Here is a 21,603-nt window from a genome sequence, read left to right as displayed (position 1 = left end):
CCACATAACTTTTATTGAAAAAAAAGTCTGTTCTACAAATATCACAGAACAGAAATGAAACCTCCGTGCTGATGGAGTAAATGGTAGTAGGATATACTGAGGGAATAGTGCTAAATGATTTTCTTGGAGGGCATAAGTATACCTTGCAGATGTGACATGAGCCAGATTGGGGAATTTAATCCGTTTGGACATATTTTTATACATTTTAATAATAAATGAACTCTTAGCATGTTACTTTTAAGTGCTTTTATATTTATGGAAAGCTGCAGCATAACACAGCCTCTGTCTGATCACACGTTCATTTCAGAATTTATGCAATTGTTATAAAAGTTTAGAAAAATATATTACTTTAAGCTAGATAATGTTATCTGATATGATGCCCTTTATTTATAATACTCATGGAATCTTTAGTGCTTGAGAAGTAAAGATGTTATTTCTTTTCCCTCAGAAACGTGCTAAGGGACAAGTGTTGTTTGACAAAGTGTGTGAACATCTCAACCTCTTGGAGAAGGACTACTTTGGACTTTCATTTCTGGAAAGCCCTGAGCAGAAAGTAAGTGAAATTTTAAGTTCAATATATTGTCTTAGAAAAATACTATATCTTCCTTTACTTGAGTAAAATTTAGCTTTAAAATAACAGATTTTATGTTGTTGTTATGACATTTTATGTTCCTTGTAGAAATTTGGTAAATATTGAAAACATATTATGTAGGGAGAATCACCTATAATTTTTTGCTATTGTGTATATCTGCTTTTTTACTTACATTATAAGCAAACAAAATGGAATGCTCTGGCCTATGTTATTAGAAACTGAAAGAACTGACTAAAAATTTTCTATGTTGAATTTTTAGTTCTTGAACTTACCTGTATACTAGGCATTAAGTATGCCTGAAAGGCAGGGAAGGAGGCTATTAAGAAGGAATGTCAATGTCAAGAGTACCTATGTTTACTTGTCTGTAGGTTCCAGAATGTTAGCCTTGCTGAACAGACCTTGGAGGCTGTAAGGGGAGAAGGTGTTCCTTGCCTGTTGTTGGGTTATTAGGGACAGAAAAGGAAATGAGACCCAGCCTGACTTAGGTTGTTAGCTTTGACCAGCCAGGACCCAGTAGAGGTCTGCCTGACATCAGTAATGTGTCGAGATTGTTTCTGCTCCAGGAATTTTCCAAGATACTAAGTAGGAGTGTAAGAGTTCTATAACGATTAATGCTGATTCCAAAGGACTTCAGTGCTTTTCAATTATATAGGCAACTTAGAGAAAAAATAACCAATTCTGACAATCAGACTTCAGCTGTAGACTTCTGTCTTCGTCAACTTGAGTTTTTCTAACAAAGTACCAGATGGCTTATAAAGAGCAGAGATGTATTCTTCTTAGCTCAAGAGGCTGGGAAGTTCAAGATCAAGGTGCAAACAGACTCGGTGTCTGGTGAATGCCCACTTCCTGGTCCATACACTGTCTTCTAATTGTGTCCTCAGATGGTGGATGGGATAGGATGTTCTCTGAAGCCTCCTTTATGTAATCCTATTCATGAGAGTTCTACCTTCATGACCTAATCATCCCCAAAGGCCCCATCTCCAAATTCTCTTACATTGGGGATTAGGATTCAATGAATGAATTTGGCGTGGGTGGGATACAAACATTCAGCATTTGACACTTTCTCCGTTGTTAAGAAAAACTTTTTCTTCTATGTCACTTTCTGAGTCTTAGGACTTGAGTCTGGTTAAGATAGTGAGTATGGGAGAGTAAAGGTTTAGTCCAGGGTTGCACCCTAAAGTGAAGTCCTTTTAAGTCTGTTTGACTCTGACTATGGATAGATACATTCCCTGTGATTGTTCTGTTTGCAGATGCCCAGACCACTTGATCACAGTGAAAGAAATTCCTTTCTAATATCTAACATTCACATCACAGTCAACAGAATAGTTAGTAGGTGAATATAGGTTGTAACTTTATTTTACCCACATGCCATCATTGTTTGTATATGTCCTGATAATGAAACACAGGGTATAAGGGCTATAATTACATATGAAATAGATTTCTCAACTTGCTTAGTTTTAAATCTTTAATAGCTAATTTGTGGTTTAATTCCATGTTTTAAGTAAAGACAATTAAATTGCATGCCTACCTACTGAATAGTATGTGGGTATTCGTATTAGAACTCTATTTATAATACTTTTCCCAGAAGTAATAACATATTAGATATTTGACTAAACAAACTGTGTGCTCTTTTTAGACTTTAAATTATAAAGTGGTCTTGATAACATTTCCAGTCATGTGCCCTTCTGTTGGCCCTCAAAACTATACAAGTAGAGCGATGGGATATGGTTTTCATTATCCACTCTTGAGATTACATACTGGTAGGGTCTAAGAGCATTTATTTGTTTTTTAAAAAAGGAAGATTATGCAGTATGTTGTAACATATGTAAAATACCAAGATATATGCTATATTAAGAAATGTGGAGCTTGACTGGTGGTGACACAGTGGATGGAATATTGACCTGGGACACTGTGGTCTGAAGTTCAAAACCCTGAGGTATCCAGCTTGGGCTCAGGCTCACCAGCTTGAGTACCAGATCGCCAGCTGGAGCCCAAGGTCTTTGTCTTGAGCAAGGGGGTCACAAGGTCAACTGAAGCCCCCTAAAGTGATGCAACTATGAATTGATGCTTCTCATTATCCCTTCCTCTTTCTCACTAAAAAAAAAAAAAAAGGAATGGTATTTTTGGAACACTATATTTCACTATTGTTTATTTTGATGACTCCCAATATATGCATCTAATTCATTTTTCACCCAACTCTCAGATTTATATACTTACCTGCCTACTGAACACTACACTCAGTTGTCCAAGAGTTGTTCCCCTTAAGCTTCACCTGTCTCCTGAAGATTCCTTCCACTTCATATATCTCTTTTCTTTGCTTTTCAGTCATCAAGGTCTGTCTTTTCTACCTGTTAACACCCCTCTCCTGGTTCTCTTTGTTCGCAGTTCTTGCTTTGGTTTAGGCCCCAGTCATCTCTTGCTTTGACTACAGTATTTCATTAGCCTCCTAACGGGACTGCCTAGTTGCAGGTCCCTGTGATTATTTTTCACACTGCTGCTGGATTGAGCTTTCAGAATGGATATCCAGGCTCGGCAGTCCCTGACTTAAGACCATTTAATGGATGCAAACTAATCCTCTTAGCGCAGTTTAATAGGCTCTTGGTCACAGGACTTCAGTTGATTTTTTTAGCTTCATTTCTTAGTAACCTCTCACATACAGTCTATATTTAATCCCCACCAATTTACCTCCTAAAAGGATCCTTGGTGGTACATACAATATCTACTTGAACATACTATTCCTTACATGGGAATATTCTTCCCATTTTTGTATCTGAATGCCTACTTTTTCTAAGATCCAACTTCAGTATGCTACGTATGAGATTTCCTTGACTACTTCACCAGCACCCCTTCTGCTGTTAGCTCAAGGAGAGTTGACAGTCCCTCATCTGTCATCTGCATATTTAGTACAGACCTTTTTTGTATGTCAGTCTTTCTCTCTATTCCCTTGGAACTTCTTGAGGGTATATAAAGGCATTCCTTTTTATCTGTGTAGCCTCAGTATATCTAGACATTACAAATATTTATTAAGTTCTATCAGTGTGTCCTCTCACACCAATTAGGATGGCTACTATAAAAAAATAACAAATATTGATGAGGATGTGAAGAAATTAGAAACCTTGTGTACTATTGGTGAGAATGTATATGGTGCAGCCATTATGGAAAAGAGTATAGAAATTGCTCAGAAATTTTAAATAGAATTGCTATATGATGCAGCAATCCTATATCTAGTATATATTCAAAAGAATTGAAAGCAGGTTCTAGAAGAGGTAGTTGCACACCCATGTTCATGGTAGCATTTCTGACAATAGCAAGAAGTGGAAGTAACCCAAATAAATGTTCATTGTTGGATGAACAGGATAAACAAAAAGTAGTGAATGGAATGTGGTTGAGCCTTAAAAAAGGAAATCCTGTCACATGCTATAACATGGGTGAACCTAGAGGACATTATATTAAGTAAAATAAGCCTGTCACAAAAAGACCAGTGCTGTATGATTCCACTTCTGTGAGGTATCCGTAGTCAAACTTATGGAAACAGAAAGGAGAATGGTGATTTTCAGGGACTGAGGAAAAGGAAAATGGAGAGTTATGATTCAATGGGCGTAGTTTCAATTTTGCAAGTTGAGAGAGTTCTAGAACCTATTGAATAACAATGTGAATGTAGTTAGCACTCACTGCTCAAGTACACTTAAAAAATGGTAAAGTTGCTAAATTGTATATATTTTTCCCACAATTAAAAAAATACTACTGGTGTGGAAACCAGTGTACTATTACGCATCTAGCGGTAAACAATGAAGACGAAGACCCTGCCTTCACCAGAGTTCCCGCTTATGTTCTAGTTGAGGAGCCAGTAAAAAACTGAAGCACAAAATTATTAAATTTTAATTACTGCTCTACAGGAAAGTTTCAGGGTGCTGACGGAGAAGACTTCATAGGAGAGAAAGCTGTTTAAGCAGAGATCTAAAGTGTAGTGGGCTTTGGCTGAGGAAGGGGCGGGGAATCACATACTTAGTGCCCTGAGGCTGACCGTTTGAAAATGGGAAAGAAGTCTGGTGTGGTCAATAAGGGGGTGACGGAATGAGGCTGGGGCAAAGGCAAGCATTGGTAGCGGTCGGATCACGCAAAAACCATCTTCGAGCTATAGATTAAGGCTTGGGAGATTTTCTTTATTGTAAGAAAAATGGTAAAACATTGATGGACGGAAGCACTGAGGTGAGACAAGCAGTTTTACCTTTTAAAGGGTCATCCAAAGCACAAAAGTGGCCTCAATTGAGGTTGTCATAGTGAAAATAGACCCTCTAATGATTTAAGGGAGATTTAAGGAGGTAGATGCAATTGATGTTTGAGCGGGCGTGAGGGATGTCAAACACCAAGAATAGGCCTGAATTCCTAAATGAATGGAGGCCCCCTTCAGAGAGAAGGGGGTGGACCCACTTGGAGGATGGCAGCATAGATCATGAATGTTGTTTTAGACTTGGTAAGTGTTAGGTCAGACCACTTTGGGAAGAACAAGTAAATCAGTAAATTTAATTTTGGGTATGCCTTGAAGAATGGAAGCTAGCAGGTTGTAATACTCCAAGGAGAACCTATCTCAACAATACAAAGCGCAGTGGGGTGGTTTATTTCCTGATGGGGGGATATCATATTCACTTTGAGGCTTGTAGTCAGGTATACTTATTTATTACTTAATTAAAAAAATCTGGGGTGTCTTTTACCATAAAAATATTCCAAATAAAACAGGCATGACTGTTAATAATACTCAGCATCCTGGGATTCTTGCCACATAGCAGCCACTGCTCTGAGCACTTGACATGTGTCATCTCATGTGGTTCTTGGAGCAGCTGCACTTTACAGATGCAGGACGTGGAGGGAGGGAAGTTAAATAATTCACCCAAACTCCCTTCGGTCATAAATGTTGAAGATAAGTTTCAAAACCAGTCAAACGAGGAAGAAAAATGAAATTCTGAACTTTCGGTCAGTCAAGGTAAAAACGGGTATATTTTATAGGTATGATTTAATAACTGGGAAAGTAGAAGAACTGTTTGCCTTAGAGGACTTTTCCATCTTACCAAATTCTGAAAGTCATCCTGCAGGACTTTCTATCTGGGATGTTGAAGGATGTGGGCTGTGTCCCCAGGATGAGTTTTCCAGTTGATGTTTCTATAATGGGTGTCAGTAAATGTAAGGGGTGGCCTGATTTACTGATGGTGATTCTGTGAGAGTCATTGCAGCACTTTTCAGAAGGGACTTTTTTTTTCTTGTCAGAATTGCCTTGAAGATGAATTTCCAACCAGGAATCTTATTTCTCTCTCCTACCTCTATTGTTCACTCACACGTGCACATGACATGCAACCCACCTGCCCAGTCACGCTCCCTGGACATGCCATGAGCACTCCCTTTTCAGTTAATGCCATCCCTGTCTGCATAGGGGATATTGGAGGATGTTAGAGCTGTGTTACCAGGTGGAATGTGTCTTATTTCTCACATATCTTAGGACAGAAAATAGATTAACTTTTTGGTAGGTATCTTGGTCCGTTTGAGCTGCTCTGACAAAATATGAGACACTAGGTGGCTTATAAACAACAGAAATTTATTTCTCACATTTCTGGAGGCTGGGAAATATGAATCAGGGTGGTGGTGGATTCATTATCTGGTGAGGGCCTGCTTCCTGGTTCATAGGCAGTGCCTCCTGGCTGTGTCCTGACATGGTAGAAGGGGACGAGGCTGTTCTCTGGTGCCACCTTATAATCCCAATCACAAGGGCTCTCCCCTCATCTCTTTTTTTTTTTTTTTTTTTGTATTTTTCTGAAGCTGGAAACGGGGAGGCAGTTAGACAGAATCCCGCATGCGCCCAACCGGGATCCACCGGCATGCCCACCAGGGGGCGATGCTCTGCCCCTCCCTCCGGGGCGTCGCTCTGCTGCGACTAGAGCCACTATAGCACCTGGGGCAGAGGGCCAAGGAGCCATCCCCAGTGCCCGGGCCATCTTTTGCTCCAATGGAGCCTCGGCTGCGGCTGCGGGAGGGGAAGATAGAGACAGAGAGGAAGGAGAGGGGGAGGGGTGGAGAAGCAGATGGGCGCCTCTCCTGTGTGCCCTGGGTGGGAATCGAACCCGGGACTTCCGCACACCAGGCCAACGCTCTACCACTGAGCCAACCGGCCAGGGCCTCCCCTCAACTCCTAATCATTTCCCAGAGGTCCCACCTCCTGATACATCACATTGTGCATTAAGATTTAAGCATGAATTTTAAGAGGGTACAAACCTTCAGACCATAGCAATGAGGCTAATATTATTCAAGTTTATAGGCTTCCAGTAATCTAACTCAGTTCAATGACAGAACATAATCTGTCCTAACTACCAACTAGACATTTATTAGTGACTAGTAGTTAGGAGACACTTTTTAAGTTACCTGATAAGGGACTGTGGTTTGACTATTTTATATTGTTCTATAAAGGCAGATCTTTACATTTTGGAAATGTTAGCAGTTTAGTATTGACATTCTGTTATAGAAATCGAGAATTGTGAGCAGTATTCTGGATGTGGGCAAGGGAAGGGACATTCTGCGTGGAAGGAAGGTAATAGTTCCAGTGTGAATGATCAAGTTGTTGGGCAGGGCTGGAGGATGTGGCAGCACAGAGTCTACAGGAAGGACCTGTGAGCAGCTGGCCAGCTGTCAAGAGGAATCGGGCTTTCTCTCTGATGCTGTGTTTGCTCAGCAAGCACAGGGTTTTAACTTATGGGTTAATTTGGGGGCTTTGTGGGAAGTGCTTATGAAAAAACGAGACAAGGCCCTGACCAATTTGCTCAGTGGTAGAGCGTTGGCCTGGCATGCAGGAGTCCCAGGTTCGATTCCCGGCCAGGGCACACAGGAGAAGCGCCCATCTGCTTCTCCACCCCTCCCCCTCTCCTTCCTCTCTGTCTCTCTCTTCCCCTCCTGCAGCCAAGGCTCCATTGGAGCAAAGTTTGCCCGGGCGCTGAGGATGGCTCCACGGCCTCTGCCTCAGGCGCTAGAATGGCTCTGCTCACGACAAAGCGATGCCCCAGATGGGCAGAACATCGCCCCCTGGTGGGCGTGCTGGGTGGATCCCGGTCGGGCGCATGCAGGAGTCTGTCTGACTGCCTCCCCGTTTCTGGCTTCGGAAAAATACAAAACCATTTTTTGGAAGGCCTTATATGTTATATTAAGCAGTCTAGATTTTTATACTAATGTGAAGAGTATAAAATAGGAAATGACAAGGTCAGATTAGCTTTTCAGAAAGAGGAACCTGTTCATGGTATGGAGAGAGGTTATACGGGTCTAAGACTGGGTAGAAAGGCCACCATCTAGTCCAGAGGTGATGGAAACTAGGGCAGTGACACTGGGCATGAAGACGGCGATACAGGTACTTAGTAGGTCATGTGCAGGTCTTTGTGACTGATCGGCTCTGAGGTGTGAGGGTGAGGGAGGGGTTGAAGATAAGTACCAAGTTTAAGGCCTGGGTTGCTAGGAAGCTCGTTGGAGACTTTTACACAGGGAACTTGCAGGAGGAGCAGCAGTTGGGTTTAGGGGGCAGAGGTGGAATCTAATTTTCATTTTGCTAAGGTGGAAATGCTTGTATGATTGGTTAGATGATGTTTCGGATCAGAGTGTAGGTGGGGACTAAGTTAACAGTAAAGCATTTGAGAATGAGTGTAAACTAGTATTTAAAGAAGCCTGGCTATGAAGAGGAGGACAGATGGGAGAGGGATACTAGAGGGTATAGACCAATGTTGTCCAATAGAACTTGTCATGATGATAACAGGGGCTAGACCCGCTCTGTCTAATGTGGTAGCTGTTAGTCACCTACAGCTATTGATCAATATGGCAGGTGTGACTGAGGAAGTGAAGGTAAATTTTATTTAATTATACAAATTTAAATCGGTGGCTATTATATATTAACAATATAAAGAGTTTACTAGGGTTTTTGTGGTGGACAATTTTGCTTGGATGGAAAAACTTTGACTTTGGCTATGGGAAAGCTGAAGAAAAGAGTGAGTTTAAGGAGAGGAAAATAAGGATAATGGAAGAGGATAAGCATAAAGAATAAAGAGAGCGACCTCATCCTTTGAGTCTGCAAGAAGTAAGATAAGGAATGGTGATCTGAGTTAAGCAAAGTGCAGCCTAAAATCTCTGAGAAATAGAGAATAAAATTGTCTGCTAAAAGTGACTAGGGTAGCACTGGGAACTCAGAGGCAGACCTAGTGGATTGTTGACGGTCCAGTGGAGATGGGGGATCATACCGTTGTGATGGCAGAAGAATATATTTGTGTGTGCTTTTGTCCAATTTGCATCTGCGCCCTGGGTGTGATAGTGGAGAGATGGAGTATTAAAAGAGTTGGCTATGTTCACAGTGGTTATAGTAAGAGGACAAAAGATTTACAGACGGAAGATGCTGATGAAATAGTAATCAAGCTGATTATTCACAGGATCACAGGAAGGAACATAACTGAATCTGAAATGGGCTTGTAGGCTGGGGAAAATGTGTAGGGCCAGGGAATGAAGGTCCAAAGAAGCTAAAGAGCAGGTACAGTGGGAATACATAGGCAGAAAACTTAGAGGGAGAGGAGGTAATTGCATCTGAAAATGGGATGATTAGTGAAGTCTAATGAGGTGGAGACTCTGTGATGATAAGACCAGGTGTTCGATCATGAAAAAGGATGGCTGACATCAAAAAGAGGTTAAGGTCACTAAGGCAGAGAATATTAAGATCAGGTTAAATTTGGAGGGGTTCCCCATAGGATTCTCATTAACAAAAAAGACTAACGCTAAATAAGGATTTCATAATTCCTTGTGTACTTTGTCATTTCTTTTATGCAATACGAGTTAAAACACACAGTTCGGCGTGCTCTTTCGGCTTTGACTGGAGAGCAGTGAGAGGATAAACGGGGGTGTCCTTTCTGAAATAGGCTCTTTTTAGAAAGTGAATGCTCAAATTAATTAATTGGCAATATAATTATTCATTTATAACCTGCTTGTTTTTATAACTTTTGTATTGTATAATTTTTTTATTCTTTCTTGTGCAGACAAAATTCAGTCCATAAGACAAGGCAAAAAGACTCTTATTTTTCAAATACAGATTTGTATTGTGTCCTATTTTTTCCACAGAAAATTATTACTGTTATACCAACTCAGCCTAATCGGTTGTATTTTATTTGAAACCCATGCAATTTGAACAATAGGATCCTGTAGGATACAGAAATTTAAGCTGATTTATTTATTTATTTATTTATTTATTTATTTATTTATTTATTTATTTATTTTCTTTTTCATTTTTCTGAAGCTGGAAACGGGGAGAGACAGTCAGACAGACTCCCGCATGCGCCCGACCGGGATCCACCCGGCACGCCCACCAGGGGCGACGCTCTGCCCACCAGGGGGCGATGCTCTGCCCATCCTGGGCGTCGCCATGTTGCGACCAGAGCCACTCTAGCGCCTGAGGTAGAGGCCACAGAGCCATCCCCAGCGCCCGGGCCATCTTTGCTCCAATGGAGCCTTGGCTGTGGGAGGGGAAGAGAGAGACAGAGAGGAAAGCGCGGCGGAGGGGTGGAGAAGCAAATGGGCGCTTCTCCTGTGTGCCCTGGCTGGGAATCGAACACAGGTCCTCCGCACGCTAGGCCGACGCTCTACCGCTGAGCCAACTGGCCAGGGCTAAGCTGCTTTATTTTTCATGCTGAATGTTATCTGTATTTATAGAAGTTTCAGTTACTTACTGTTTCACCTTTTTATAATGTAAAAAGGTGAGGGTAAAGCTGTGGTTATTTGTGTGAAAATTTTCCACGGAGAGAAAAATGTAAACTTCCTTTTGATTTTAGTGTAGTATTAGTATTGTGTGTCTCATGGTTGAGAAACTTTGAGAATTCACTCTAAGTATGAAAATCTATCATTACTTGTGTTAGAGAACTTTTCCAGGTCTGTTGAGAACTCTTGTATAAACTTTATTATGAAAATGTCATTAAAAATGTGTAGAATCAAGAACTTTGTTACTTTTATATATGAAAGCCCAAGTCTATAAAATTCTAGTATTCATGTCTACATGAACCATCATTAAGACTTCTGGACTTTCTTTAAAGGGGAAAAATACTGTCTTGAATTTTTGATGTTAATGGAGTTTGGCATCTGGCCCTTGGATTATAATGTCATTTTGCTTCAAGCCATATTGAAAGAGGAGCTTATTACAAGTATAGTTGATATCCATAGCTAACTTTATGAAGATTGATTAAAGTGTTTGCCTGATGGCCAGGCCATTTCCCCTCAGAAATTAGAACTAAAAACTCAAATATTAACCTCTTTTGTCATATATAAACTATTTTTAATAAAATTTTATATTCAGTCCAGTTACACCTTATAATACCACGGACATGTTGAATCACGTTCTCCAGATGCATAGTGAATGCACTGTAACATAGAAAACCTGTAACTTTGCTGCCTACCACCAGCTTTATGGTAAATTCTGTTAGACCTAATCTAGGCAAAGATATAATAAAAGGGGTTCTGGTAATTCTTAAGGGAAAATGCAGATTTTTGACAAAATTATTCTTACGCTTTAACACTTGCTAATATAGTGTGGGTTGGGCTGAGTTTAATTTCTCTCACTTGGCCTCATTGGCAGGCACCAAAACTGAATGAGGAAGGCATGACTGGGCAGTATAAAAACCTAACTATGAGATCTTAGCATCCAGCAAGAAGTGGAATTAGGCAAGTAAATGGCTTCTTGAATTGCTAACTAGGTGTGCTGTGGTGAGTGGCCCTCAGCAGGCAGCTGCACACTCGCACTGCTCATGGGGTGCTGACAGAGGAGTGAAAAGAGACACTCAGCCGTGGGAAGCAGAAGCAGCAGCGGCATGCGAGAGCTTTCTGCAGGGAGTTGTCAGCAGTTAGGATGTTGAACCAGTGAAGTCTGGGCATCTACCTGACAAGCCAGGTAAAGGACTTGCAAAATGTCTCTCTACATTTGACTTTCAGGGAGCGGCAGAAGTTTCTACATAAAAAGAAATCCAGGGCTGTACTACTCAGAGGGCGGCCCTGGGGCCAGCGGCGTAGGCACCACCATAAGGCGGTTAGGAATGAAGTGCTCCGGGTCCTCGCCCTAGGCTTACTCAGGCGTATCTACTCTCCAACTGGGTCTTCAGGTGGTTCGTGTAAACCTTGACCGTTTGAGAAGCACTGATCTAGGGGATAAAATGTTCTTTTGAGGTAGCAGAGAGAGTTATAGGGGTTTAGAATATCTCAAAAGCCAAGGGAGCAGGGAGCCCTAATAAGCCACAGGGGCTCGTGGCCCCAGAGGAGTTCCAGTACTGTACTCACAGCCACTTAGGTAGGAGTTAGACCATCCCCATGTCACCTCACGTGGAATTGTGGGCCCAAAGTCTCTGAGGTTTTTTTCTAACATTGGCATCCTATGAATATAAGTAGAAGGATTCATAATCAAGCTCTTAAATTTTTCCAGATGATTTTGTTGTTAGAAGATAATTGAGAATCATCTTCATTTTACACTTTTTTCCCCCTGAGAAACCAGTATCAAAAATGTTGTAGGGAAATGTCAGAACACTTGATTACTCACGACTGTTTCACCCTCCGGTCTGTAGTGGGTAGAGAATATGAGTAAGGAGCTTCTCTAATTAACTGACAAGGACCTCGGTGTTAAAAAGAATAGGTGTACAGCTCTTGGCTTTACTGCTTAGTTAAAAAGTTTCTGTAACCTTCTAAAACAGGGTTGTGTTTGGGGTTTGTTTTTTTTTGTGACGGAGAGATAAACAGAGAGAGGGACAGACAGACAGGAAGGGAGAGAGATGAGAAGCATCGGTTCTTCATTGATTGCTGTCTCATATGTGCCTTGACCCGGGGGACTCCAGCAGAGTGAGTGACCCCTTGCTCAAGCCAGCAACCTGGGCTTCAAGCTGGATGAGCTCATGCTCAAGCCGGCGACCTCGGGTGTTGGAATATGGGTCCTCTGCGTCCCAGTCCAACGCTTTATCCACTGCGCCACCGCCCGGTCAGGCATAAGACAGGGTTTTTGAAAACCTTTTTTGTACGGTGGATTCCTTTGGCAGTTTGTTGAATTCTAGGGGCTGCTTCTTAGAATAGTAAAATACATAGGCCTATAAAGGAAGCCAATAATAAATAACATTCTCAAAATACTAATTAAAGAATTTGGGATAAAATAATCTTGGTATCTAATCCAATTCCTGCTGTGATTTCAAAATACTGATTACCATAAATGGTATTTCAAAATCTGCAACTACTTTAATGTGAGCTTGAAATAGTTCTGATTTCTACAAGTGACAAAGCTAAACGTACTGTTGATGTTAACCAGATTTTGTTCTCCTACACTCGTAATTTATGACAATGCTAAATTTCAGTTAGAGGTTAGTGAAAGTAAGAATGTAAGTGTTTTTCTTCTACCCGATTCATAAACTCACAATTTTATGTTCTAAGGTGATTTAATAACAACTGACATTCTAGGCCCACATTTTAATTTTAGTTTGCTTCTGTTGGGAGTCTATGATAGGATTCCTTGTAACTTTTATTAATTTATTTTACCTGATATTCATTCGGAAGATAAATGTTTACTGAGTTTATACTTTGGCTATGGGATGGGAGTGGGGGTTGGAAGGGAGAGGTGAGGAGAAGGATACCAAATTGAGTGAATGATTGTCCCGGCTCTTAGGTAGCTGGCAAAATACTTGACTTTTACTCCTAGTAAATCAAACTAAAGTTTATTAAAACCCAGCAAGGATTCTAGCTCTTTTTAGTTTTGCATTGTTGAGTACCTTAAAGTCAGGGAAACACTGTGAAAATTCCTGTCTTGCCTGATCATGAATTACCTGGAGCTGTCATTTAAAATAGAGGTTTTCAGGTCCCTATCCTGGAGAATGCTTCAGTATATTTCAGGTAGGCGAGGGGTAAATATGTCTTCTTAAGAAATTTGCCAGATGGATCCTTATCATCAGACAATATTTAGAAAAGCTTAGCTAGATAATACTTTAACACGTACATAGAAGCACTGGGACTAGTCATATTGGTAATTATTTTCACAATAAGGGATTGTGCTATTTTTGTATTGTCCTCATTTCCAGGAAGAGGCAGCTTTGTAGAAAGGGTTGATGTTATCAGAGCATTTTCTCTGAGAAAATGGGGTTCTGTTTTTATTTCATCTGGCCTATGAATATAGTGATTTTATTTTATTTTATTTTTTTAAATTTATTTTGTTTACATAGATTCTAGTGTTGCCCCAAATGCACCCCTGCACCCCCATATTCCCCTCAACATCACCCTTGCATGATTTTATTTTGTGAACCGAGAGTCTGATTTGTTCATTTTTGTAGGTAGGAATATTTATATAAATATTAACTAATTGGCTCTGGCCAGTGACTCAGTGGATAGAGTATCGGCCAGGCATATGGATGTCCTGGGTTCAATTCCCAGGCAGGGCACCCAGGAGAAGCAACCATCTGCCTCTCCCCCCTTCCCTCCATCTTCCCTCCCGCAGCTAGTGGCTCAGTTGGTTCGAGCATGGCCCCAGGCTCTGAGGATAGCTCTGGCTGTATATCCAAGCACGCCAGCCTTTGGTGCTGAAATAGCATGGTACTTGAGCATCGGCTCCAGATGTGGTTGCCAGGTGGATCCTGGCTGGAGTACGCGTGGGAATCTGTCTCACTATTTCCCCTCCTCTCAGTGAAAAAAATTAACTTCTTTAATATATGTGATACATCACCTTTGGAAATATAAAATTATGTGAAGAAGGAATATATACCAAAAGATGATAAGCCAATTTAATAAACTCATCTATTAAAGATATTGTGTAAAGTACTTACTCTTTAGGAAGCATTTGAATGAATGATTGATTGAAAAGAGGTAGATGTTATGATCCTCATTTTACACTTAAGGAAATTGAAGCTTAAAGAAGCCAAGGAGGGAACTCAAGTTCATGCAAGAGTTGGAATGGAAAGCCAGAATTTGACTCCACATATTTCTGATTCCAAAGTCTATAAATGTGGCAGCCAGATCTTTAAAAAATGGGAATGATGCATGATGCACCGTAATCTGTTATGCTGTATGTGCATTTCTGTCATTTACTTTTTCACTTTTTTGTGTCTGCTTCTTGATTCACTGAACACTCCTCTTTAAGTGTTAAAATCAAGTTTATTTATTTGTTAAAGAGTTTTATTTAATTATTCATAATTGATAATGCAGATAATAGACTTGTATTTCTTTTAAAAATCATATTAAGTCATTTTGTTTTCTACTTACAAGTTTTGTTTCTCGGCCATAAAAATATATTCTACTTATGATCTAAGTATTCACTGGAGTTCATTATTTAAATGAATTATTTATAAAATAATAGAATCTGTCATTTAAAATGACAAGAGCATTGAGAGGTAGGTGACAAGCAATGTGCAGATATTAGTCAACAGGTGTTAATTTAGTACCCACTGGTTGCCTAAAACTGCTAAGTACTGTGGAGGATACAAGGAATACGGTCTATCCTGGCCCTTGCTTCGTCGTACTGGGAAGGAGAAGACCTCCTCACTCCTTGGTGGGGAGGAAGGGAGCACACTGGAAATGAGTGTGCTTAGCAAAGGGAAACCAGATAGGGTGAATGGAAGAAGCCACTTCTGCTGCTGCTGTCTGATCATATCAGGTAAACTCTGCTGCCCGCTTAGTTTCTGGGTAGGGGTCTGAAATAAAGAAAGAAGCGACTTCAGTCTTTAATACTGTGTCTGGCCATGTTGTAGAAAGTGGCCTCAAGTCTGAATTTGGCTGGCTGATGAATAGAAACTTGTCACTCATAGTCTTGAGACTACTGAGCTCTGTTGACGCTCTCTGTGCTGTGCAGAAAACTGGGGGTAACTCATACTGGGGTTGGTGCTTCAGTTTAGAAAGGAAGGTGCTGAATGGTGGGGACACTGGGTTATTCTGGGGGTCACAGAAGATGGTGTTGCTTCTATCATCTTCCTCCTTGATGAGAAACGTCTTTTTTTGGTTGTCTGTAGCAGGCATCTACACCAACTGTCATGTGATGAAACTGCAAATTTGGAAGGGGCTGTCTAGGCCTTTAAGACCAGTAGTTTCCCCTCCACTCTCTTTTTCTGTGTTAATGTTCTGAGGGATTATTTTTCTCTTTTTCACTGGGCACCAGGCAGCTTTGATTCAGGTTTTCTTGCCATGGTTGTGACTTCCTTGGAAGACATGCCACAGCAACTTGATCCTCCTCCCCCTCTCTCCCAGCCTCGCCTCCATCTGGGTTAGAGGCTGAATGATATGTTCTTCTCATTTTGTTCACTTATCATAGCCGGCTGTTTGTGAGCCAGCTGTTGTGTGGGACAGCAGCTGCAGGGCAAGGAAGCGGAATGCCAGGCTCTTTTCTAAGGAGAGAGTTAGAGCTGTTCCTGAACATCACACTGGAGGTACCACGTGAGGGTTCCACTGGCCTTCCCATCACTGGGCCATGCAGCTGGGACACCAGTTATATGAAACCACACCAAGCTCTGGTAGTTGTTTATTGAGGTTCGAATATAAGCAGTGTTAGAACAGAGCCATGCTCACCTTGGACCCTCGCTGCCAGGGGTGCAGGCTGTGAGAGATGTAGTAAAGCCCACAGGGTCTGTGCAGCTCTCTTTTCAAAGCATCCTGTTATTACCGCTCTCTAATAGTGCAAGTTAATGTTCTGCTGTACTAATTGAGTATCTTGTTGAGACAGTAGGCTATTATTTTCTACATAATAAACATCCTAATTATTTGCTTTTATATCTGAATAAAATTCTGTTTAAATACAGATGTTTAAATACATTATTTGGGATACTTATATAATGAATGAAACGTATTTATTATAAAGTTGATTACTTGAATCCAGTTTATTGTATCTCAAAAAGTATACTTGTTCTCCTGTGTTAATGAAGATAAAATAAAGTGAACTTTAATAATGACTTGTGGATAAGGGGGAAGAAATATAAAAAAAATTTTAAAAATGTGTTAAACATTTTTGGATGAGTTTTTTGCCTACAACTTTCAAAGAAATATTTAATGTCCTTAAGTCATTTAAACTTAGTAGTTTAAGCCAGGTTTTTTTTTGCTTTAGGATATAATAATTGTCTCCTTTTTATGGCAACATTATTAAAGGGGAGAAGTAAGGAGAAAGTGAAACAGTTCTTTATGATTGTGACTTCCAACTTGGAATGAACTTTAAACAGGATGTTACATGAAGACCAGGGAGGAAGATTTCTGCTGCAGTCTGACTGTACTTCTTCATCACATTGCCCAGTTTCAGGGAGAAAGAAAGTTCAAGGAGGAGGAGGAGCTGGCTTTAGGAATTGAGTTACTTGTGTTTGATTGGGGTATATGTACTGTTGATAGTTTCCAATTCACATTTTATCCTTCATTAGTTGGAGCCAATTAGTGAGCTCTCATATCAGTGTCCACAAGGGCCATTTCCTTGTAGTTCTATAGAATAAAGACTATATGTGTATGTCTGACACCACACTGCACACCTGAAACTAATACAAGATAATACTGAATGTAAACTGTAATCAAAAGATAAAATTAAGACTGTATGTAGATATATTACGTCTCATCTTTTGGATACAGCTAGTGCTTGACTTACAACCACGATTGTTTCCCACAGGCCGGTCATAACACGATTTGGTCATAAGTTAAGTAGGCTATATGTACAGTACTGTGAAATGATGTTATAAAAATCTTTAAGTCATATTTTATCATAATTTTCTTTCATTGTTGTTATATATCATAATTTTCTTTGTTCATTTTATGCCATTTGTATCATCTCTACACCATTTTGTTTCTTATTTTTACATTCGTCAGGTTTAAATAAAACACTGCATTACCAGTACAACTGGTTTAATATTTGCAAAGACAATTTCTTCTTGGTAGATATCTTGGGAGGGGTTTGTTGAAAAATATCCAAGACACAAAACACAAATTGCTGTACCGAGTCTGGGATAACAGTTGAAATGGTGCATGTGGAGATGGTAGTGCTGCTGGAAGCTGGTCCGCACTGTCATACGCCCAGCTGGGCAACACTTGCGCTGCCAGACGCAGAGCAGTCATGGCTAGCGATTGTGGTCGTAAAGTCGAATGGTCGTAAGTTGCATAGGTCGTAAGTCAATCAATATTTGTATATGTTTGATTTCATAGCCCATAAAATGAGGCCCAAGAGACTCACCGTAACAGTTGTTGTAATATTTTATTTATAACACATTAAAAAACAAATCAATATGTAGCCCAGTGCAATACTTATAGATGGATGCTACTTCTAATAGGACTTATTATAAATTAAGTTAAAAAATATATTGACACTTAAATAAGCATGTGAACTGTAAACTTCCATTTTGGACTCTGAGTTATTTCTGGTGGGTTAATTAATCTCTTTTTTCCTCCCCTGCAGAACTGGCTAGATCCCGCAAAACAAATAAAGAGACAACTGCGAAGTGAGTATTTAAGTTATATTTTGAGGTTAAGTTAATCTTTACATCAATTCTTTAAAAATTCATAGAAATGTAGACTAGGAAGTGAAAGGTACTAACGACGCTTTTCTGGAATCATGACTTTATTTCGTACATGGCATAGGGGTTCCTGCATTGGTCTGGAATACACAGCCCTCTGTGTTTTCTCTCAGTGTCGGCCACTTTGAAGTATATCTGACCATTTTCTTCAGGAGGAAAGAATGAGAAGCAGCTTTTCTGTGTTTACTTTCTATGTAAATTTTACTCTAGGTAAATCTGTTGCTGTTACTGTACTTTGCTTCACCTTGGAAGCATGCAGTTTAATTGATAAGCATATCTCCCCCAGAGGCTCATTGATACACTATTTGCATTTGCGGATATGCTGGAGTGAGGACTTGAGGGGAGAAAACATGCAGAAGAGACGTGTCAGTCCTCTGAGGTCATTGCCCTCTTCGCTCCTTTTGTTCATAGTCCAGGGCTTTGTCCTATAGTCTCTTTGTGTCTGGGTTTGTCATTAGTCCTGCAGGGCCCTTTCTTCCATTTCCCCATTTCTCACCTGGCTTCAGGTGCCTCTGTGGGGTCTGCTCTGCAGCTTGACTTGCCGTGGCTGGCTTTGTGGTACCAGCCAAGGAACATTAGCATCATAGAACACTCTTTCATAGAGGGTCTGAATACTTAATTTTCTGCCTGATCCATGAATGACTGAACCAGAAATGTTAGAGAGCCACGAAGAGCTGGAATTGTTAGATAGGAGAGCAAAAAATTCTCACCAGCCTTCCTGGACTGTGGGCACGAGCTGTCCAGGGTGGAACCGTTTCCCTCTCCCTGGTGCCAGCTGCAGAGTGCCCTCGTGCCGCTGGTTACGTGTCCCTGCGGACCGTTCCTGCCATCCAAACACTGGAGCAGAGCCACACCTTCCCTCTACCCCTTCGGTCTGCCTGTGTCTCACTTCATGCTCCCCGCGTCTGCTTTCTTCACGTCTCTCCTTTCTCTCTCAGGTTCTTAATCTTTTTGTTAGTTTTCCTGTCGTTTTTTATTTTTCTTCTGTTTTTATTCTCAGCATACACACACGCACACACACATACACAGATAGACCTGTATCTATCTATACCTTATTTTTTCTACTTCCTCTCCTTACAGACTCACCTTTCTTTTATTTATATCTTTGATGAGAGTGTCCTTTCTGGTTTTCCCCAGGCTGAGGAACGGAGAGGTTCCCAGGATGTGTGACTTCCACTGCTAACTCCAGAATAGCCCTGGGGAAACTGGGATGGTCAGTCACCTTGTCTCTTGACTGTTTCCCTGGCTTGCCAGCATTTCCTCCCCCTGTCCCTCACACCCTCCCTCTCCCCCTGCATTTATTACTTTGCTTTTTTCATCTGTGTGCGCTTGTTTCATGATGGAAAGGGGGTAATAGAGAAAAGGAATAAAATTAGACATAGATACATTATGCTGGCTTTATGGAAGAAAGCTTTGGAGCTTTTCCCTCCTTCTGTCCCGTCCCCAGTTATTACATGCTCTATGAAGAGCGTGGATTCAGAAAGGCGCAGGTGCTGTTTCTTTTGCACTCACTGAAACCAGACCTTAGCAAGTGGCCAAAACAAGAGACCAGGATAACCGCTGAAACGTGATTGATATTCCATTGGGTTGTTTCCTATAGTTTTGTTTTGACTTTTGTTTATTTTTCTGTGTCACTCATTTCAGAGTCATGGAGATTATCTAACTTTTGGAAGGCAAGATTCTTGCTGAGTATGAATCATGGTCTTATGTTTTGATTATTTGTGAAGTTTTTTAGAGTTACTTCAGGACTTTTGCCATTGTGGTTTGGCAAGAGGAATAACAGTAACAAATATGTTTGGCTTTTTCAGACTCTCTGAGCTAGTTGAATAAACTCTGAGCTAATTGTACTGCCCTGACTATGGAAGTAGCTGGGAAAATGAAGTTTTGCTGTTGTATTTTATCTTTTTCTTTCTGCTTGTGGTAAAATGGACAGAAGAACTGCGTGCTCTCTCTTAGCCTAGCCTCTGCTGTGATTTATTGTTACTCAGTAATTGGTGGTTGGCACAGGTAAAAATGAATCTTTCTTGAGTTACTTTTGACAACCAAGCAACCTGTTGGTTCTTGTGTAAAATGTGCCTTAAAATCTTTATATTTTAAAAGTATGCAAATAACACTATATAGATTTATATATAAGGCCAAGGCTTGCCTATGATTATTATATAGACAATACATAGCTAGATGAACTTTACATATAGCTAGGTAAAAATGATGATAATTACATGTAATTAAAAGCATTATTGGAATGTTTTATCAATGTTAGAATTGGAAATAAATTCTAAAATATGTGTTCCATTAGAAATTTATCCCTGTAGTCATGTCCAGGCAAGCATGTGCTAGTTTTAATACCTAGGAAACAAATAAGTAAGGATTTATTAAGAACTGATAATCCTGCTTGACTGATGGGTAGCACGGTAGATAGAGCATCATCCTGGGACACTGGGGACCCAGGTTTGAAACTCTGAGGTTGCCAGCTTGAGCATGGGGTCGCTGGCTTGAGCACAGGATCATTGACATGATCCCATGGTTGCTGGCTTGAGCCCAAGGTCACTGGCTTGAGCAAGAGGTCACTGGTTCAGCTGGAGTGCCTTGTTAAGGCACCTATGAGAAAGCAATCAATGAACAACTAAAAGTGACACAATTATAAGTTGATGTTTCTCATCTCTCTTTCTCTCTCTCTCTCTCTCTCTCTCTCTCTCTCTCTCTCTTTGGCTAAAAACAAAACAAAGTGATAATCCTGTGATGACTTTGCTTGGTTAGGGGTTAGTTGTTGAAGAAGTGCACATACATCACAGCCAGCATGGTGCTACAGGCCAGGAAACGGCTTGTCTCTGTATGTTTGGGAAAGCCCTATATCCCTTTATGATGTTTTAAATGTGGAAAGCAAAACTGAACTCTCTTTCTTAAAATCAACAAGATTGACTTTATTATTAGAATAATGATATTTTGAACCAAAATCCAGCAAAAGTGCTTGTGTGTTCACAGTAGCCATTTATTAACTATTTGTTGACTTTTGAGTAAAGTTAGTGTGACGCTGGGAAAATGACACATTGAGCAAGAGAATGGAATTCAAGACATTTTTCTTCAAATCTATAAATTAATCTTGAGGCCTTCAGATACATGTATGAAATGAAATAACACACGCTCTTGTTTTATTTTGGAAATACTATGAACTTTGAGCACAGCCCTAAGGTCAGCCCATTGGAATTATTTGGATCCCTTTAGGAAAGTATCGTTCTCCCCAGAGTTATGTGTGTTTTCTGTTTGTTTCTAAAGACATCCAAAGCATAAACAGTTAACTATTAATGTATAAATGGATGTTTAACTTTTAATGTCATTTATGACATTGTTGTTTGATATAGTCATTCTTTTTGACACTATACAGCAAAGTATATGTTATGTGTGAGTGTACTTTGGAAAATTTAGGAATAATTTTATTGTCTTAAAATATTGTGACATTTTCACCACTCTCTCCTT

General features: G+C 40.4%; 1 protein-coding gene across 18 annotated transcripts in view; it reads left to right on the top strand.

Annotated features, from left to right (window-relative positions):
* EPB41L2 (erythrocyte membrane protein band 4.1 like 2) overlaps positions 1 to 21,603 on the top strand; it is a 232,103-nt gene that overhangs the window by 139,515 nt on the left and 70,985 nt on the right. For all 18 annotated transcript variants that reach the window (XM_066247989.1, XM_066247988.1, XM_066247987.1 and 15 more), the window contains 2 exons: positions 449 to 553; positions 18,012 to 18,054. In XM_066247989.1, the coding sequence (XP_066104086.1) occupies positions 449 to 553; positions 18,012 to 18,054 (148 nt within the window). The remainder of the gene's footprint in view (positions 1 to 448; positions 554 to 18,011; positions 18,055 to 21,603) is intronic.

Source organism: Saccopteryx bilineata, chromosome 12 (assembly GCF_036850765.1).
Source record: "Saccopteryx bilineata isolate mSacBil1 chromosome 12, mSacBil1_pri_phased_curated, whole genome shotgun sequence".
Classification (NCBI taxonomy): Eukaryota; Metazoa; Chordata; class Mammalia; order Chiroptera; family Emballonuridae; genus Saccopteryx; species Saccopteryx bilineata.
The sequence above is the reverse complement of the archived record's forward strand: the minus strand, read 5'-3'. Positions and strand labels throughout refer to the sequence as shown.